At 36.5% G+C, this 21,351-nt stretch overlaps 2 protein-coding genes across 2 annotated transcripts; one reads left to right on the top strand and one right to left on the bottom strand.

Moving 5' to 3' along the window:
• Positions 1-238: 238 nt before the first annotated feature.
• Positions 239-3,791, top strand: LOC145783110 (conserved oligomeric Golgi complex subunit 8-like). Its single transcript, XM_082594885.1, has one exon. The coding sequence runs from the start codon at positions 274-276 to the stop codon at positions 2,104-2,106; it is 1,833 nt and encodes a 610-aa protein (XP_082451011.1). The 5' UTR covers positions 239-273; the 3' UTR covers positions 2,107-3,791.
• A 134-nt stretch (positions 3,792-3,925) lies between these two features.
• Positions 3,926-18,670, bottom strand: LOC145783109 (latent-transforming growth factor beta-binding protein 2-like). Its single transcript, XM_082594884.1, has 14 exons — positions 18,374-18,670; positions 17,258-17,325; positions 15,787-15,993; positions 13,612-13,794; positions 13,152-13,319; positions 12,510-12,650; positions 11,494-11,571; positions 10,922-11,047; positions 10,193-10,357; positions 6,854-7,426; positions 6,269-6,438; positions 5,617-5,749; positions 5,196-5,321; positions 3,926-4,702 (listed from the first exon to the last, which is right to left on the bottom strand). Exons 1-14 carry the CDS (start codon positions 18,589-18,591, stop codon positions 4,530-4,532), a joined length of 2,529 nt encoding a protein of 842 aa, XP_082451010.1. The 5' UTR covers positions 18,592-18,670; the 3' UTR covers positions 3,926-4,529.
• Positions 18,671-21,351: the final 2,681 nt, after the last annotated feature.

Genomic DNA, 21,351 nt, shown 5'->3' with positions numbered 1-21,351 from the left:
GCAATTTTCCGGAAGGTAATTTTCCGGCGGGCAATTTTCCGACGGGCAATCTTCCTGTCACGTTATCAAACCTGGTGCGGTGCTATGTCGATATGCAGATGTAGGCTTACATAATTTTTGATGATTCGTGAAAATTTTAATTTGCTTTGACATATCTGTAGTCAAATAGTTTTAAAAGTGTTAATAATTGAATATATATATATTTTAATTTCTATTATTTTCTTTTAAGTCTTTCCTGCATTGCATAGCAAGTGTAAAAAACTTCATATTAGAATGACACAAAAAGAAGTGTCTTCAGTCGATATTGATGATGAGAGCATTTTGTCATCAATATTTAAAGACAAGTTTAGTGGTGAAGAACGAAGAAACCCTGAGTTTTTGTTGTTTTTATCTCATTTGTCTTCATATGGAATTCATAAGTTAAATCTTGAACCATCTCGATTAGCTGATGAAAAATCACGTATTTTGGATCTCACCCAAGAACTAGCATTTCATAATTACAAAACCTTCATTAGAACTGCTAAATGCTCCCAAGATATATTTCAAGATTTCAGTGTCATTGAAAAACGATTGCAAAACATGTTGGATAAATTGCCTGTTCTGTCAGAGCATGGTCAGAATTTTGCTAAAGAAGCAGCTGGCATTAGCGCAATACGGCATTCGAATTCACTGACATTAACACGACATACAGCGTTGCTTGAAATACTTGAAATTCCACAACTTATGGACACATGTGTGCGTAATCAGTACTATGAAGATGCTCTGGAACTCATGTTTTATGTTAAACGTCTTGACAAAAAAACCTTTGTTTCTGAAATTCCAGTGATTACCAGTGTGATTAAAGATGTGCAACAGTCTTCCAAGCTGATGCTTGAACAATTGTTGGCACAACTGCGTGCGTCTATTCAGCTTCCAACTTGTTTAAAAGTTGTTGGATTTTTGCGTCGCTTAGAATGTTTCACAGAAACAGAGTTGCGATTGCGATTTTTGCAAGCTCGCAATTCTTGGCTTGAGAGTGTTTTAGATTCTGTTCCTGTCGGTGAAGATGATGAAACCGATGCTTATGATCACATTACAAGAACCATCGAAATATATCGTGTTCATCTCTTCGATATAGTTACACAATATCGTGCTATCTTTTCTGATGATTCAAATATACTCTACAGCGATGGAATAAACAAACGAGTAGATGACATGCCTTATGATGCATCTATTTTTCATTGTTGGCTGACTTTCAGAATAAATTCATTTATCAAAGTGCTTGAAAGAAGCTTAAATGTAGGGGTGGGAAATCGTTTGGATTCTGTTTTGGGTCAGTGCATGTATTTTGGTCAATCATTTAGCCGTGTTGGAGCTGATTTCCGATGTCTTTTAGTTCCTATTTTCCAGAAAGCAATTGTTACATCATTTACCAAAATTATTGAACAAAGCGTTCTTGAATTTGAAACCTCTATGATTTCATATTCATTGGTAACAACTTCAATTTCTTACAATCAAATCCCATCATCTGGTCCAATTGCTACAGCTACTGGCAGTAACGCGATTCCTCAGCCACCAATTAGTTTGTTAGATTTTCTTCCACTAGCTGTGTATGTCAATGGAGTTTTGTCAGCTTTTAATCAATTGCGTCTGTGTATGCCATTCTCAATGGCAGTGCATTTGCCAAAAATAATCTCTGCGTCATTGAAACAAGTAGCTAGAGTAATTCTGTCTTATTACTATGCTGAAGAACCTGCATTTAGTGATACGGAACGTGTATCGTTCAAAAGGTTTTGCAACGCTTTTACAAATGATGCTCTACCACACTTTCAAGCTTGCATTCAGTTCTTGTTGTCTCATCAGGTTATATCTGACATGTATGGAGGAATCAAGTTGCCCTCTCATCAAACCAAAGATAATTTGCTAGATGTCGAGGAAGTTATGTCTATCCTAGAGCCTTGTTTGCCCAAAAAGCAAATCGATACACCAGTAGAGATTCAGGAAATTTCAACTGATGAAACATCAGAAAACCTCACTCAAGAAGTAATAACTTTACCAGAAAAGCCTCTTCATTCTGTTTCCTCAAATGTATCAGATATAGACGATAACAGCAGTGATAAAAATTGACAAGCATTTACATTGCAGGAAGGCTGTCTTATAGATTACATCTGATGCATATTATCCTTCTAAAACTAAATGAAGACAATAATAAAGATATGTATTTATTTAACATCGTCATTAAACTACATAAGTGTGTAAATAAAATGTCTTTATTAAAGAGTTTGAAAAGTTTAAAGTGGTGCTGTTGTATTAAACAAACGGTTTTTGCCATTTCTTGTGTTGTTAAATTGTTTTGAACATACCTGATTGTTTCGTAAACATTTTTGTGTAAAATACATAAAAATTCATTATTAATTTAGTAATTCAATTTATTTAAAGTTCTGTAGCAAGTGTCATATGTATATAAAAAGTATAAAGAGATCTTCCTCGATGTGAAAATAAGCTTTTTAATTTATTCCAGATTTTCCCCAGTTTACAATGTCATTGAAATACGGTTTGTTTTATTATTAACCATGGGCTTTTATTAATCTGGTGTGGTTTTTACTATTAATAGTTACGTTAATAAGTAACATAAATTCACGCTATGTTATAACGAACATTTTGTTATATTGCACTAGCAATTGTGCCATCATAAATCTCAGCTGGAAAAACTTCCCATATTTACGTCGTTTTAACGTTTAGGAACTTTGGAATGATATAAAAACTGCCACTTTTTAAACTGAGATACAATTACCGTGTTACATCAAGCAGAGCTTGTCTTTGGCTACCGCTCTGTGTGTGTTTATCTGAAACCGAACTTCCATCGGAAAGCCAGATTAACCGCTTGCGTAAACTTACCGTGTCGGCTACATGACGGACTGGTGAGGACCCTAGTTCAACATTCGAAAGGGTGCCGGTTCGACACCGCTTAAAAGTATGTGTTTGTATGAAGAACACTTGGGCACGCCTGAAAGTGGACACGAAGTTTGACTTTCTTGCTTTGCTTTCTACTTAGTCTAAATCTTCAATCACGATTAAAAACCCAAAGCTTTCAAAGCAATTGTCCAAAACCTAAGGTAGCCTACTGATGCTCATAAAGGAAGTACACTGCTACTAGTTTTATATGATATGTTATATTCTCGTATTGCAGTCTATACTGTATAATCGCATTTTCAAGCGTAATTTTGTAAATGGCTTTTCTGCGAATTGAAAAATAAATTTTCGTTCTTTTTATAACTTGTTTATGTTTAAAACTTTTAGTTCTGTTGCGTTATTTTCGAAGAACATTTAAATATTTACGTTTTGAAAAGCCTGATTGATCGTTTACTGGGTTAACTATCTGTGCACAATTTGCAAGCGTTGAATCAGTGTAACAATGATAGATTTTGCTGTCTGGGTTACAGCTTGTGTCTGTTAACGGTGGTAACCAACGCTGCAAATTCGGGATCAGAAAGAAATTTCCTTCACAAATTTATTACATATATAACCGGTCATTTTTACGTATGGTTGACACTCAAAATATGACATTTGTATCATAAATAGGTCTTGTAGCCCCCTAGCACAAACCTTTACCAGCACCACTGACTCCCCCATGAGTTAAACATTTTTTGCCTACGTATTTGAATTGTATTGTAAAGAAATTCAACAAAAGTTTATAAATTTGTTCTGATGCCAAATTCCCCTCAGACGTTGTGGAACAGGGTTTTTCCTTTATCGTTATTCTGCCGGGCATACTGCTGTATGCTTGTTGCAGTTATATCAGCTGCAGTTAGTTTCAACTTACTGGTGTTGCTTAAAGAAAGTTATCCATAACTTTACTGCAAAGACTCCACTACATATAAAGTGACCTAATATCATGCTGTACTTTGTCTTAGGCCTACACTGTTGAAGCAAGGTGTGACATATATGGAACACACGCGATATATTTATTATTTGGTAGGCTAATACTGCATTGTATATTAAATAAACACAAAAGCAAAGATACATGTGGTAAACGGTGTTCATAGAAATTATTACAAAGCGTACATAGCTTGCAAGGCAAGCTGCCTAAAAGAAACATAAAAATCAGTTGACACTGGTCTCCTTTTTTTTCAATCCTGAGGTAACTTCCACAATCCACATATTGTTGTGTCACGTCATTTTGAGGAAATTTTGATGTCGAAGATGGTGTCAGTAAAAGTGCTGTAGGTCAACAAACTTCTTAACCAGCCGGCATGAAAACTTTAATGTCAGTAAATTTAAGGGTAATTAAAGTTTTCATGATGTCTGCTAATAAGTTAAGGCAAAAATAGTTGAAAAACTTGGCAAACCTCAAAAAACGCATATGACAGAGTTTTTGTAACCTTTGCTGGATATAAATTTAGTTTCTGCATTGTGGGCTCTGTAATTTTTATTTAAATTTAAGTACTGTATATTTGTGAAATCAAGATTTCCTGTCAAAGTCACGTTTGAATTTTGTGTGCTCGCGACTAAGAGTTTCCAATCTGGGCACAAGATTTGAACCATCGCTGCTATGACGTAATTGCATCGATGATAGCCGGTCGTCGAACACAAACATTCGGCCTTGTTGGCAGAGGTTTCCAATCATTCAAGCATATACATCGGAACGAGCCGTTTGAATTCACGCAACGCCCGCCAATGCACACAGAACGCAACGATCGCCGTGCAATGCATTCGTTGATATCTGAAAAATACAAACACAGTTTGGGGTTGTTAAAATATCATAAGCGTATATCGTCTAGAATAGTAAAAGAACTGTCATATTGCTCTAACTATGTTATGTTAATGATAAACGTCGTGGCCTGTTTGGTGTCAGGTGGGAAGAAACAGAGATACAGCGATAGACTTATAGAATATTAATACCAGATGGTATTAAGGCAGCTCTTATGTTAAACATACACGACTTGACAGTAGCACAAAGAATTGGCATCATCTCACCATTAGCTGTCAATGGCTATCGATATAATTTAACGTGTTATCTGTATTGCAATATCAAGCAATGACCGTTTAAATTTCTGGTTATGCGCACTGCAAGAGCAGATTTATATTTAGCGGCATCCAGTGGATGAAATAATTTGCGGGCAATGACACTTTAACTGCAAGCTTAATCACCAAATGCAACATACGTTTCTTGGCGATTGCAAGCACGAAACTTCTTAAACAGCAATAAAACTTACCTTCACACTTGCGTGTTCGTGCGTTTAATTTATAACCCTTGTTACACATACACGCAATTTTCATCTTTCGTCGTACACAAGTGCCATGAGTGCATTTTAGATTTCCGCATTGTACTTTTTCACGTTCTGAAAATTGCAAACATGCTTTGCATTAACAGAATTATAACTTAACCAACTGAGCTATCGTAGCCTATTTGAAAATTGTAAAAAAATACTGTAGCTTAGTTAACGCGTTTGAGTCTAGATTGGGAAAGCGTCTAGTTGCTTTGGTTGAACTGTAGGCTACGAGAGCTACTGATGTCACTTTTTCAGCTTTGCCTTACTTGGAGCGGTTTGGCCCCTGAACAAACACAACTCTAGCATTAGAGGTTGGGTTTAAGAGATAATATGTTCGTTTAACTTAACGTAGGTCTGAGCTTACGTGTTTGCTTTGTTGGATTCAGTGCTGATTCAGGACCACGTTTTAAGCAAAGGGCAATATATCGGTTAGAACCACGTCGAGGACACATAGTGCATCGACTTCCCCAAGCCGTACCAATAGAGCAGCAGCATTTCTGAAGAAAATAAAAAGCGTTGGTCTGCTATTGAAAACAAACTTGTCAACAAACGCTGAATTAATGTGAAAACAGACTCTTTTTCAGAGTGGCTGTCGTAGGTTATTCTGTAAAGATAAACGTGTCAGCCTATATTTCAAGGTCTTGGTCGTTGAAGAAACATGTTAATCTTTTCGTTGCACGTGAACAACAAAAACATTTTTTAACGACCAACACCTAAGGAAGAAGTAATTTAGCCTACAAGCAACCGCGCGCATAAGCAGCAAGTGGAAAGTTCCTATTTCACAATGTAAACCTATAGGTGACGGGACTTGCATCACCTTCTACAAACAACAATAGGCCTATACTGTCAGGATAGGGCTTCCAAAGTTGCTTTGTCAGTGCAAAATAAAGATTTTTAAAATCAATGAATTGCTACGTAGCCTTAAGATTTTTACATATAGCCTGTAATTTACTTTAGGCATGGCCTAGGCTTTCTACAACTCTCTCTTTGATTTTTGTCAGTGTGTTTCAATTCACCTTATATGTGGTTTTTATTGAGAATCCTGAACACATCCTCCGTCTTTTTTGTTTTGTAAAACAGGATTGTTTCCGTTTAGACGAAGTAAGCTTTGTTTTCGACAAAGGTGTTGAAATAAGTCTCGAAAACGAAGTCGCAGCTGGTGCAGAAGGTGGTGTTTTTGGTATTTCTGAAATAGGTTAGAGTGTACAAAGCATCAATACTGTAGTCCAGCGACTGTTAACGGGCGTTGGTTAATGATTTTATGTTGTAGGTTACAGCTTGGTCAAGTAGACTAAACGTTGGTATATTTTTCAATAGAAACTCTGTGAGATATAAAACCACGCTGGGCTAAAGGATTATAGAGTCAGTGGTGTTTGCGCACTCCTATAAACTACTTTGTCTTCAACTGTGCAGACATTTTGGATGATTCTTTATCACTGTAATTAGGGTTTAAATTCCTTGTCTTCTATATTCTCTGTAGCCTAATTTAGTTTGAATAAATTAGTGACCTTGTCAATGAGGGCTTTATTTTAATCTTAAAACAAGAGTTTACAATCAGAGAGACCTAATAAGCTGCTTATTTTATGTGATGATAAACTAACCTTGTTCACACTTTGCTCCGTAATATCCCGGATGGCAAATGCATGAAATACTCTTTTCCTTGAGAGCAGGTTGGCAAGTACCCCCGTTTTTACAAAAACTTGGGATGCACTTTCCATCACTGCTGGTTTTAAAAGCTGAGACCGTTCCAGAAAAACTGGTTGTTTGTGTAGATGGCTGTAATGTGGGAAAGGAAAATGCTAGTTCTTCTTGGGTTGAAAACTCTTTCGGATCGGGTGTTGTTTGGAAATTTATAGCCGTGGTGTCATTCACCCTGACTGAACTTTGCATTAAATCCACTGATCCTGCTTTCTCAACCGTTCCACGATTCCGATAAGCGTCAAACACGTCTGTATTGTTATCATGTGGTTTCCCGTTTCCAACAATGCTTTCTTGTAAATCTCTTTCCGGAGCTGTGGATGGATTGTAAAGATGGGTAAAGCTACCGGTAGTGTTTTGCATTGCCGCTGCTTGCGTGCTGTATATCGATATATCGATGTCATCTCTTTGGTTGCTATCTCTTGGAATAGTTTCAGGGTGCAGTGTTCCAAACGGGCACATGCGTCTTTTTTCATCTGTTGATATAAAACATAAATAATTGTGAAGAAAGGGGCGTTCTTCCCGGCTATCAGCACAAGGCTGAGCACTCACTAGTAGCCTACAGCGAGCAGTTGCGATTCGCTAACCATAACGGTGTAGCTTACGGTCAATCCCGCAGTCATAACAGGGGCGGATCCAGAGGGGGGCGATTGGGGCGATCGCCCCCCCTAAAACCTAAGAAAGTAGCTTTATTCTTCATTTATATGTAGGCTATAGGCTACGATTTGGAAAACGACATATCGAAAGCAATGCTGAATAAGTCTTTCGCCATGTTCAAAGATTAGGTTAGTTAGGCTAAGGTAGGCTATAATAATAACATAGTATTGAGGGCTCCAACTCGTGTCCGAGCATTGGTTTGTCTTCAAATCGAATTTGGCTTTGGATGGTGATGTCGTATGTGGCTTTGGAGGCCCAGTCTATGATGGAAAAGACGTGGGCAAAAGGCACATTGTATGGAGGGCGTGGTAGTTTTAGTTTTTCTTTTCTAATCTTTCGTTTTTCTTGGACATTTTGTATCTTGTTTTTTTTTTTGAAAATTTCCGTGCCTTCCCTGGTTCTTTTTCTCCAGAGCGATCTGTCACTAACATTGTATAATAATAACATAGTAGCCTATAAGCAGTGCTATTTTCGTAAAAAAAAGCACAGGGTACACTGTCAGATTTGCCAAAATGAAAAATAATACACAACTCGCAAAATAGGCTACTAAGCTTTGTTCTACCATAACATGAATTATCAACATCAAAATTGGACGAGAGGTACAAAATTGTTTATTTTTGGAAATCCAGAGGGTATACTATTCGAAAAAGCAGAGAGTATACTGTGTATACCGGCGTATACCCTCGAATACAGCACTGAGTATAAGGCTATTATTTCGTCACATTAGTCTAATTACCGAACGAAATTACTAAAATTTAAAAAAGTTTCTAAACTTTTTGCCGGCACTAGAGCATAGCCGCAACTTTGGCGGTCAGACGTGGAACTAAAACCATTGGAATTCTTACATACGTTTTGAGTTGAAGAAGTGTAATTATGCGAGGTTAATTTGTAAGCTTATTTTTGTAGAGCATTTAATATGATATCTCTCTTTTAGTCTTAAAGGAGCTGAGGATTGAGGAGCGACACCATAATGAAACTATATTGCAGTAGGCTATTACCGTACATGCTTTAAAAGTTGTCAGCAACATTAAACGACGCAGATCGCAAAAAACCTTGGATTTTTATATAAAAGAGTGACAGGTTGTGTTTCGAAAGAACCGTTAGAGCATGGTTGTGATGCCAGTTTTGTTAGCACTGAAACTGAACTGACTGGGGAATGTTCTGCTGCCGTCGCTAATGTCAGTGATAGGCCTACCAATAAGACTTCCATTATTCGACAGAATGACGTAGGATGCCACATTGATTCGATTTCTAATATTGATGACTTAACAAAATGCGAGTTTCTAAAGAAACCCTGGAGACCTTCACATGATTTTAATCTGCCATTTTCTACTCGTCATAAAAAAAAGAAAGGAAGAAAAAAGATACTGGAACCAGTCCCACTTGGATAAATTTCCATGGTTGGTTTATTCTGATGCCAAAAAATGACTATTTTGTAAATATTGCAGCTTATTTGTTATTGGCCGCGTGTTGAAGGTTCTCACAAGCACGTAGGCCTACCCCTTCAAAAACTTGTTACAAAGCCTTTGACTGTTTTTGCGAAGCTTCTTGAAAAAGATGGCGATCTAACAACTCACGAGAAACAGCAGTACCATAGAGATGCAGTGGAAGGGGGTAAAGATTTTCTGAAGACCTTCCACACACCAAGACAACACATTGCGAACCAGTTATAACAACCTCAATGTCTATAGCCTATCAATATTATGCTGTGACATTGCGATGATAGAATTAATTACCTGTTATTATCTTTCGGTGGCCAATTTTTAAATTGCTGTGGAACAATCAAGAGTGAAACCATCAATCTCAACTATAGGCCTAAATACGGCTAGGTTGTTCAGGCTTTAAGTTCAACTTGACATGGCAAGGGCACATCAGCCCTTTATCCCTTCCGTTTTGTTTAACAACAGCATTGTTGAGTTTTTTTTTTTAAGTTATAGAATTTCTCATAATTAGTGTTCGAAGTGCTCTCAGAACGCACCAAATTCAACCTAAATTTTCTAGGGGAGACCTCCCGTCGTTGTTCGTGCCAGGCTGATCACTTGTCTGAATGTCAATGACATCGCCCCCCCTAACGTTAATACCTGGATCCGCCCCTGAGTCATAACTAATCTGTTCTCATTTTATTTCATTTAGGCTAATAAGCTTATATGTGTTTTCATAGGCTGGTTGGTTAAATAACAAAGCAGTAGGCTATCTATGTGTTGTAGGTATATAAACTATAAGGTGATAACATGGAAACTTCACTCTTTCCATTTCCGTAACCAGCCCTGCGTCAAAAATCTCTGCAAGTATGCGAAACTACCAGGAATAACCTTCAAGGCTTTGTCAGTCCGAGAATAAAGATTCAAAACCAACCATGTTGATGATCACGTCCAGTGCAAAATCCACTCTCATTTTGACTACCGTGTTTTGAAATTTTGCCATCAGAGTGCACAGAAAAAATGCCACCCTCTTTATAGCATCATCTGACTTTTTGCTTTTAACAAAAACAGACAAATACATCAAACCTTTTTTCATGACAGTGTGCCCACACTGTGATGGCAGTCTAAGACTTTAACGCTACACGGTAAAAGCATAAAATCTACCTGATCCATGAGTTGGGCATAACTTGCAGTTGTTACCCCAGGCTACTCCGACCGAGCAACAGCAATCGGATCTCTTCCCACGCATCGCGCCAGTTCTGGGACAATTTCCATTCGAGTCCAAACTTGTATAACAAGTACCCGATGCAGTTTCTCTTGCAATGTTCGCTAAATGCAATGGTATCACATTAAATCCACCATCTATCTTATTATTAGGGTAAGAAGATACCACTACATTTAAAAATATATCTGTGTTAAAAATATAATAAATCTATAAAAAGCATAGTAGCCATACTAGCCTTGTTATGGTAGCCTTTAATTGGCTAACTTGGTAAATAAAAATGCATAACAAACAATAAAGGAATTAAAATAGAACAGAAAGACAAATCCAACCACTGACAGAAATCACAAAATAACCTTCAAAAGTTAGCATATTTGTGAAATATCTTTGTTTGCTGTCGTATGAGACCTATTGTCTACTCAAGCGACTTGTTATTCATTACGCAATGTTTTGGACACCTTCACTACTAGATGCGTCATCACCAATGTTTTCCCATGCTTCGGCGGAAAAAGGAAATTCACTTGAACCATTTTGCAGGTGACTCATGAACTCAATTCACAGTCACGAGAACTTGCGCGATAGCTTGCCATTGGTTGACCTTGTGAAATAAGTAGAAATTTTCAAATCCAAAAATTTGAAAAACTTGTTTTTAACGTGTTTTTAAGTCTTACGTAGGCATGTTTTTCTTGTCCTGCTTGGGTGAAACCCTGCATCGCACAAACACCAAAACGCTCCTCTAACGTTGACGCATCTTCCATTTATGCATTTTGTTGGCGAGATATTGCATTCGTTAATATCTATAAGTGCATAAGACAAAAACATTTTCAACATTTTTCCACTGCACAGCTCAAAGTTTCAATCAAAGAAAAATCAAGTTAGATTGGTGAATTCGATTTCCCCTTGCATTGGGTTCAATGTTTTTTTGCTGGTGTCGTGCTATTTACTGCAAGATAGTTATTATCCATGCTTGACTTCTTGTAAGTTATGACTACCGAAAACGAAGCAAAAAATTAACCACATCAAAGCTGAACTTGTCTTAAATCTGTAAGAACATTTTTAGACATCTTGTTGCATTCTTGTATGAATAGTTAAAATCAAATCTTTGCCAATACAAAAACAAACTTCCATTATAGTTTCTATATTAAAAATATACTTTCCAGTAAAAAGTTTTAGCAGTTTTGCAGATTTTTGGTAAGAAAAATTCAGACCATAAAATACAAATGTTCTGTATGAAAAGTCTCACCACGACAAGCAGTTTGAATTCTTACGAAGCCTCTGGGACAATTCGATGTTCGAGGAAACTTTTTCCTTGGTTTCAAGCCTGAAACACCGTATCGATTGGCAATTAGCGTAATATTTTCAAATATTTCTCTACACAAAGTGTATTAACAATCCACAATTCTATACATAGCCTAATGTTAGTGACAAAGGAGCCATAGCGGTTGCAATTCAAACATAGGTTGCAGCATAATAAATGCATTGAAGGAGAAATGAAAACCTAAACAGGCCACTGCAATCACAACGTTTCAATAATTTGTTTTAAACGTTACGTAGCCTACCCCTGCATCACACCTTCAGTGGTACTCTTTTTAATAAAAAGTCGATAATAAAACAAACTAAACAAAAATTTGGACGTGTGCAAAGAAATTTACACCATTCAAATGAACAATCGAAAGCTTATTATTTCTCAGCTCATAGGGAAACGTTCTTACGAAAGCGCGTATCAATACCGGAAAGCTATGGTAAACAAATCAAAATATTGATCTCGAGTATTAGGCGAAAGTTTGCACACTTCTGAATCTGCAATTGAATGAATGGCGGCAGCAGGCTTGTAGTAATATTTAATAAAGCCAATAAATATTCTTTTTTTACACAGTATACTGTAGCTTCCTGGTCATAACACCTTCATTTTAACATTGAGGTTGCTTTTGCTGTTGTGTTAATGTAAAACGTACACAAAGGGACTGTTAAAATAATATAAGGCCTATGTGACGCGCTTTGTAATGGGGCAAGCAATAATGCTGGAGTAAGACTAAACATTTTGAAGTATTTTGACATTACTTAAAACATTCTACGTTGTTGAAAATTTTAACATAGGCCTACCCTATTTAGTCCATCTTACGTGTGCTATCGTTTTGTGATACAGCATTGAATTAGATTTCTCGGAGGACTAATTGCTTTTTATTAACAAAGAAAGACATGTCCTCCAAAAAAGGATACATGATGACCGTAAACAATACCAAAATATACAGTTCCTACCTCTGATACGGCGACAAGGGATACACTTTGGACCCCAGGCTATACCATATCCACTGCAACAACTTTTAGCAGTTCTTTTACCAACCAAAGCAAGAGAGCAAACTTTTCTGCGGTACTTCCTGTAGCAATTTCCAACTTGGCCTGCAAGCAATGGCAAGGTATAAATAGTGGTCAAATAGGCTACGAATCAAAGATCAACACCAGTCGAAAATGTCAGCTTTGTAATATTGTTTTCTATTAAATTAAATTTTCTATGCTTCATTTAATTTTAAATAGCTTGTTTGCCAAATAAATGTCACATAACAGAAGCATGATAAATCGATGGACAAAACAGCTTATACAGACTTATCTTACAGTACAATTAATCATTTTTAAAACCTAAAGACATAACCTAAAGGTTCAAGCAAAGGCTATTCAAAGAAAACAACAGGAATCCAAGTTTTTAGAAAACTCTATGTAACTTTCAACTAAGAAAACTCTCAAGAAAATCAAACCACCAGGTAAATAAAAACAACTGTGTTTGTTAGCCAAAGAGCAAGCGTGGACTTGCAAGTTAAGGAGATTCCCAGAAAACAAAAAGTTGTCATTTTTACATTGTTTCAACGTCTAGCGACTTTACTGGCTGAGTCAGTATTTACTTGCCTTTGGTTTTCAATGCAGAATAACGCTGAGTTTTTGATCTTTGGATGCTGGAAATCGATTTTACGTCGCAAAATATTCCATGATAGTTGGAAAAACAAGAACAAGTTGAGCGGCCAAGTATTTGTGTGGGAACACAGCTTCCGTATTTGCAAAGATAACGACAAACAGCTGAAAACCATTGATATATCGATATTATTTCAACTGTGAAAATAACTTGGCAACTTACATGCAGTGCCATATACTGTAGAGGCAGCTTAAAAGAGAATTATCTACTACTCATACTGTAATGTAAATACGATATAATAATGTATATAAATGCAAATATAACGGATTTGATGCAAAAAATTAACTAGAATTACTGCTTCTGCTCGGCTTTAACCAATTATAGTTTAAATGACCTTGCCATACACTTCAGAACAATTACTTTTAACAACAAATTTTAAAATAAAAAAAATCTTACACCGAGGAAATGTTCTGAAATGCATAGATCTGCTTGAATTAAAACTGGTTGTTGCAATAGTTTTGGAAACAGGTCGTTCACATCGAGGTCCAGTAAAACTACGTGGGCAAATACATCTTCCTCTCAAGCAACCCCCTCCGTTGGAGCATACCACTGTCAAGCATGTGCGTGCTCTTCTAGATTCTGAAAAGATAAACTTTGTGTTTTTTTATATCTTTTAGGGTATAAAGTTGCTACACCGTCAGTGCTGTACCTATAGCCTACTAAAATCTATGTTTTTCTAAGTGCTGTGAAATATAAAGTGTTTATGCGAGTGTTAGCCTAAATGTATTTAAATTTTCTGCTTTTTGGTGGAAAAGGGAAACGATTCACCAGCCAGCATAAACAGGCAGGAGCGTGACAGGAAGATTGCCCGTCGGAAAATTGCCCGTCTGAAAATTGCCTTTCGGAAAATTGCCCGCCGGAAAATTGCCGCAGGAAACTTGCCCGTGTGGGAAGATTGCCGTCGAGAAAATTGCCACCCGGAAAATTGCCCGTCTTTGAGTAAGAAATAGCTGCAAAAAAATCCAGCTGTGAGTCTGTATTGAACCATTGTTCCTCAAATAGTCTAAACTTAGCACCCTTGCAACCAGATTTGTGCGACGAGATTTAATTATTACGTTTTGATACTGATCTTTGTCATGTATTAAGCAAAATTCATGAAGTAGCCTACTTTAATCTGTAGCAAACTTGAAAATGTACATTAGGTAATTTGCAGTAATAAAGGCACATCACATCATAAATTGATCATTTAGACATTGAAAGTAGCAACAACTTTCATGCAGGAATGACAAGTAGCCTATGGGGAAAGTCTAATTGATATCAGAAATTGCATGATTACTATTGTTGCTCATGTGTTAACCAAAGCGATCATACAGAAGGCAAATAATGAGAATACTTCCATCAAAACACCCGGACGATTCCATGATAATATACAAAGTGTAAAACGATTAAGAAGGGTGGCAATATGACAGTTCGTGTCATGTGCGTTGTGCATGGCAAATCAGCAAGTTTTCACTTCATAGTTAACAATAACAACATCAATTACAGGGATTTGCAACTTGTAGATTTTCTTTCACTGCACTCCCAATAAATCGTAGTACCACTTTTATTCGTCTTATTCTGATGATGCATAAATTGCAATTCATCTACAAGAATGTGTTTCCGCGCTCACTTTTTATGACGGTCACCATTTTGGGGTGACAAAATTTGAGACATTAGCGGAATCGGAAAGAAGACTGTCCTCAGAACTCAGCGTAAAGCTGTACACTTTTTCGGTATGAGATAGAGAGTTGATATTTATATTCCCCAGAAACATTTTTTCATTTAGTTTGGCATTTGCAGATTAAAATTTATCACGCCTATTATATCACAGCTGGGTCCTAAGTTTAAACTATCAGAGGAACAATGTTTCAATACAGACTCACAGCTGGACTTTTTTCGCAGCTATTTCTTACTCAAAGACGGGCAATTTTCCGGGTGGCAATTCTCTCAACGGCAATGTTCCCACACGGGCAATTATCCGACGGGAAATTTTCCTAGTGCCAGGCAGGAGGCTGCAATTTTGTTAAAAACTTTTATTTTAAAAACATTTATAGGCTTCAGATAACATTACAAATATAGGCTTACCAGTCCGAATCTGTAGCCTATTTCCAAATTTTTTTATTGAACGATGTTCAGTCCGGACACACCAAAAAAAAAAAAAATAGAAATCTGATTCCATGACCTTCAGGTATGCTAGATCCTTGATGGGCTAGTACACTTGTACAGGCCGGTAGTTAAGGGTCCCCTGATGGAAGGATCTTCTGTTTTTAGTCGAGAAATAGGCAGACTCATTTGAGGATACTTAGACAACATTACTTTTAAGAGCCATGTTTAATGCTTATTATAACGAGGAACGCTTTTGTTTTGTCCAAAATGACCATTATTTGTAAATTGTAAAGTAATTGTAAATTTAAACACTCCCATTTACATATATCTGACTGAATGCCTGGAGTCAACTAGAAAAAAATCCACCAAGCTGAATAAGAGAAACAATTCAACTCTTGCAGAAAGTGTTTTAATTAGCCACCTAAAGCCTAAGTTCTCCTATTTTAAGATTCTTAAAACTTAAGTGTAAAGTTTTACTATACTTACCTAAAGGTGTTAGAGCTCTTGGCAGCGTATATATTGATACAAGTCTTTCGTTTTGACCGTTTTTCCTCTTCCTTAGAGCTCTCATTGTGGCTACTCCAGTTCCATACCTTTTGAAAGCGCATGTTTTTCCTTGGTAAGCATACTTGCACTTGCATTTATTTGGCCACCAGCATAGTCCTTGGTTTTGACACAAGGGATTGCAGATCGCTGCAAATGTTGTTTGAAAAATGTCAGTCAAAGCAACGCTAAAATATCTGTTCGACACAAATCTTCAAAATTTTAAAATGCTCTGATTTTCGTTTTGTTTTTAATATATTTGTAGGGACCATTTTTTGAAATGAGTTTCATTTCAGAAAGCATTTCCTAAAGTAGCTACGATAAAATTTAGTTTTAAATAGTTTAATAGCCTATAAGTACAAGATGACAGAACACTTTTGCATAATACGGAATCACATCTTTTTGCATACCGTATCGCCGAGTATTAGAATAAATTCATACTTATCCTCTTAAAGTGTGTTTTTTTTTTGGCTAGTCAAACAAATAACACAACTGCGCATGCCAAGTATGCAGTAAATGTCAAATTTTCAAAGGTTTTAAGAAAAATATAGGGTTAAGTTTTTGCATGAGTCGCCCCAACAAATCGCTTTTTGTTTGAATACTTTGAATGAAGCGGTTCTCAAACAACATCAAAAGCATTCTGAAACGCTTCGTCAACCAGAAATTGTTGTCGAACGCGTGCAAAGAATGCTTCAAGTTTGATGAGGCTTTGGGTTTGGTTGTGTGAATACTTTCAAACTTCATTTTTGGTTTTATTTTAATGTCTAACACCATTATATTTTTGTCAAAGTTCAAATTTTGATAGCTATTCGACCCCCAAGCTTCAGCAATCGTAGACGAGCTATATTATTTAAAACTCAAAGTGTTGTCACATTGATCCATCAATGCAATTATCGATAAAATCATTTCCTACCAAATTTAATCAAATTTCTTAAAAACATTGTTTTGAAAATGCTTAGTTTATTCAATCGGCGCAAAATAGTTTCTCACAGTAACGACTGAAGCTTTGTTTAAAAACGTAATAAAACACTTTTTTGTTCTGAGAATGTTAGACTATACGTTAAAGCTATTCTGCATTTTCCCTACATGCCGATCTATAGAAATTATTCACTGTGGATGATAATTATTTTGCTAAGAGAATAATTCGGGCCCGGTATCAATGAGTTAATTAAAGTGCGAGTAAAATTATCGAAAAAAGAGGTAGATTTTCCTCCGAAAACAAAAGTTTTCTCCTTGGCTGTGCTATAGACTATCAGTAGGCCTATAGTTTTTCAAGAATAGAATCCGCAATTTAAAAGTAAGAATTCATTCATAAAAAGGACGATATTCGTCGTTTCTGGATAATGTTGTGCAGTGTTTCACAACAGCTATAGCTGGTGTCGAAATAAGGACAGTTTTGGTCTACCAAACTTACGTAAAATGCAGTATCCTTGCTTTGATAACTTCCATCCTCTACAGCAGACAGCTCCGCAGACGTTCGGTCTAAAAAAGAAAGAAAAAGGCGTGAGGTTGAGTTTTTGTCAGATAAAGAAACATTTTAAGTTCAGTTAAAAACTAAACCTATTAAATTAAAGTCTGAATGTATTCTACTTGAATAAATTTGATCTTGATGATTCCTAATGATTCGTGATAATTTGTCAAGGAACCAAGGTTTTTATTTCAAGCAGTTATTGTTGAAGTTGTACAATTATTATTATAATACATAGCTTACGGTAACCATATGAAATTACAAACTAATACTTTGCGACACTTTTGGAAGCGTTTGAAAAATCAATATCTTGTTTGGTTGGTTTGTTTTTGAATCTTTATCCTCGGACTGACAAAACCTTGATAGGTTATTCCTGGTAGTTTCGCATACTTGTAAATGCTTTTGACACCGGGCCGGTTACCGAGATTGACAGAGAGTGAAGTTTCCAATTGTTGAAATGTCGTTGCCAGGGAATTATTCCATCCATTAGGTGCCGCTGAATGGAGAACATCCTTAAAATTCGTTGCTCAAGCGCACACATCGAGCCAGCGCCGCTTGATCTTGAAGTTTCTTCATTTACGAATTCACGCGCTAACCAACCAAGATATCGGAACGGACATACTTGCAAAAGGTAGTTGGACCACTCGGCATGCGACAACTCAGCAAGTGCGTCAACTCGGCAAGTATATTTCAGCTAGGCCTACTACCCAAGTCAGCAAATGAAATTATCGTCTAGCATCAGACTTGCTTGGTCATCACTTGCTAAACTGAATTTGCTGACTTGTTAATTGCCAAGTGTCGGCTTGCTTAGTTTTTACTTGCCTTCATCATTAATCAATTTCAGCTAGGCTACTTGCTGAAATGATACTAGCTCAGTTGTTAGTTGTCACTCGCTCAACTGCAATGTGCTGAATTCACACCTGCTGAGTTGTAGGAGACTCTAGCAAAATAGGCCTATATTAGTGTAACACTAACAGCATTTGGCACTGCTACTTACAAATACAACTAGCTTACTATAAAATTTGTAGCCTACTACTTTGTCGAGTCGATTTACATACTTACCCTTGCCTTGCAGTGATAGTCCCCACGTCCTCTTGTCCAACTTCTAAACCTGCTGATTGTACAAATCGATACTGAGAACGCAAATTTCCACCAGAGTAAAGATTTCGATTCTGTTTGGTGGCCAAGTATTCTCGCTGATGCTGTGTAGAAACTTGAGCCGAAGTAAGAGAGTTAAATATCATTAAAATCAATAAGCAACCATTTGTTAGGTGAAACATTTCAAACAAGCTTAGCGAAACAATAGCTACGCAGTCAAATTTATTTCGAAAAGCGTGAACTGTGCGCTACTAATTTGACAACTTTTCAATGTCCATTGGCGTCGAGGTTTGAGTTGACTTTTATACGCCTTCTAGAATCTAGAAGAAAAGGAGAAAAAGGTAATGTTCGCAACAAACAATAGCACTGTTGTTTATGCTACCGTTTTGTATTTAGCAAGTTGCATTCAGTGTTTGGCGCGATAACTCATTTTTCAGTTAAGCGATAACGATAATCGAAAAATGCCTAAAGCGATAACGATAAACGATAAATCAAAAAAAAGTTAAGCGATAACGATAAAATTATCGCCGATAATGTCCGATAACGATAATTTTTTTTTTTTTTTTCTTGATTAGCGCTGCCTCATCCCATGCAGCACGAACTGTTTTCATCAGCATGACGAAAAATCGAACATAATATACTGTAAAGGGACAAAACTTTTGTAAGTTATGCATGAATACAATCGCAACAGCGGCAGTGGGTATCGAATCTTCAACCTCTTGATCCAAAATCAAACCACTGAGGTGACCGCCGTGCTTATAATTATACCTTCAGATACCAGTTGGATGCTTTTATCAATTGAGTTACACTGCCGCTTACGTGCAGTAGGCAAAATAATTAAATCAAATGAATATACCATAAAAAAATTCCAAACTTTGTATTTTGCTTTCTGCTTAAAGGGCTGTTTACAGCAAAGTCAGCAATAATTGAAAAAATTCCAAAAAACGCAAAATGCTTGAAAATTTATCAGTAATCTTAAGCGTTATTGATAGTAAAAATGTGCATACTGTGAAATCCATCAAGCTTGTCAAATTAGTGGTGCTTGTTTTAGAACAATAACATAATTATCGTAATTTACTGATAATTTCAGATATTTTTTTTTGTTGTCTTTGTGAACACTATCATTAAATCAAACGCTGAGTTGTTGAGATAAGAATTACAATATAGGCACAGTGGCGTAACAACGCAATATGCCGCCCTTGGATTTTTTCACCGATCGCCGCCCCTACCCCCCCTTGATACCGTCGTAAAAGCTGATTAAAATTCCACACAACAGAAGAATTAAAGCAGTTTTGTTTAATTTTATTGAAAGTTCAAAATAAAACCACTTCTTACTCAGACAGCTGAAGGATTCTTTGTCTTCTTTAATTACTGTAATCGCTGGCTTGAATGGCCCTTCTTTATTTTGAAACCTTTCGGGCCCTAATTTGATCATCTCGACTCTCATGTTATGAGTTGATGTTTCTGGCCAAGTAGCGATCGTTATGAGAATAATAGGCTGGATAGCATCTGTTTTATCTTTATCTGACAGTGTTTCATTCGCAGGCTGACTTCTTTCAATGATCAGTTTGTTATTGTTTCGCTCGAGGTAGCCTACACTTCTTCCGTCTCAACTTGAGGTAGAGATTTAATGTGCTAATCTCTTCTGTTTTTTTAGCAGAGGCAATTTCTACGAACTTCAAAATGGCTCCTTCATTCTTTTTAGTTCCTCTTCTCTAGCTTTCTTTTTCTTTCTAAAAAAATTTTCACTTTCTTTTAGTCTCTTCATAGGCAAAAATTAATTTAAAAAAATTGCAGCTTAGCCTAAATCTTGTTCTGGAATCTGCAGCACATTAGTTAAAAACAAAAGGCTAACCATAATTGCAAATTTGCTGAGTTAAGCTAAGTGATCTATTTCTGACCTGAAACTTTAAACCTTTCACAAACCTAACCGATCTTCACACATGAAGATGGAGGAATCCTGTCTATCCACCACAGACAGATGATAAAGGTGGCCGTTGACTCGATGAACTCACGGTCCATTCCTATCTCCTCCCGAAAGTGAAATAAACTTAACACTAATTCGAACTTAACTACCAAAGCTAAATTGACTGAACAATGCTATGGCTTACAAGTTACAACGGACATTCTATCATTACTTCAACAGCATGAGTAGCCTATCATTAAACCGTCACAAATATCACATGGTAAGGCACAACCAAAAAAAGTTGCAAATTAGTTTATAGGCATAACTTGTTTAATTTTTTACTTCACTTAGATCAGTGTTAACTTAGGTCGTTTAAGTCTCTCCGAAAATAAATTACTGCGACTGTCTTTGTTCGTTTAAACTTTAAAAGGTTATCATATTTTGCCGCCCTCTAGCAACGTGCCGCCCCTGGATTTATCCACAAGATCCAATGGGTAGTTACGCCACGGTATAGGCACTGTATTAGTGGGAATAGAAATATTTGATTGAGATAGGCTATGTCGCATAGGTAAATGAGAAAGGTTATACTGTATTTAGCATAATTTTACCACGCAACTCGATGCGCCTATTGTCATGCAAAAACTGCTACAAGATGCAAAACATGTGATGTCGGTCTGCATGTCAAATGCTTCAAGCAATATCATATTCTCAATGACTTGTTTCAGTGATGTTGTGTTACTTTGCTAATTTTCATCTTCCTATTTTTTGAACTTTCATTTCAATAAAATGCTTGATGACAATAATGACATGACAAGACATGAACAAGACATTTCCCATTTATCACTTTGAGGTTTGAGCGATAAGTAAAACGTAATAACGCTTACGCATTACGCACAAGAAACTTGTGAAATTAAATAACGGATTTGCCTAGCGCCCTGTATATAGCACAGTTTTTTTTCTCAAAAAGTAAAAACACAATTAGGAAAAAAATGATTGTGATATGTTTTTTAGGTTATAATTATGCAATATTTAAATT

The sequence above is a fragment of the Aplidium turbinatum genome, chromosome 14 (assembly GCF_918807975.1).
Source record: "Aplidium turbinatum chromosome 14, kaAplTurb1.1, whole genome shotgun sequence".
Lineage (NCBI taxonomy): Eukaryota > Metazoa > Chordata > Ascidiacea > Aplousobranchia > Polyclinidae > Aplidium > Aplidium turbinatum.
Note: the sequence above shows the minus strand (reverse complement) of the source record. Positions and strands in the feature narration are given on the sequence as shown.

Excerpts from the sequence above, each read along its gene's own strand:
- LOC145783110 (XM_082594885.1), top strand. The coding sequence starts at position 274 with ATGACACAAAAAGAAGTGTCTTCAGTCGATATTGATGATGAGAGCATT.
- LOC145783109 (XM_082594884.1), bottom strand. The coding sequence starts at position 18,591 with ATGTTTCACCTAACAAATGGTTGCTTATTGATTTTAATGATATTTAAC. Across the intron at positions 6,439-6,853 it reads CGGAGCAAAGTGTGAACAAG|AAATACCAAAAACACCACCT; the intron begins GTTAGTTTATCA and ends AACCTATTTCAG. Across the intron at positions 4,703-5,195 it reads ACGAACACGCAAGTGTGAAG|ATATCAACGAATGCATTGCA; the intron begins GTAAGTTTTATT and ends TGTATTTTTCAG.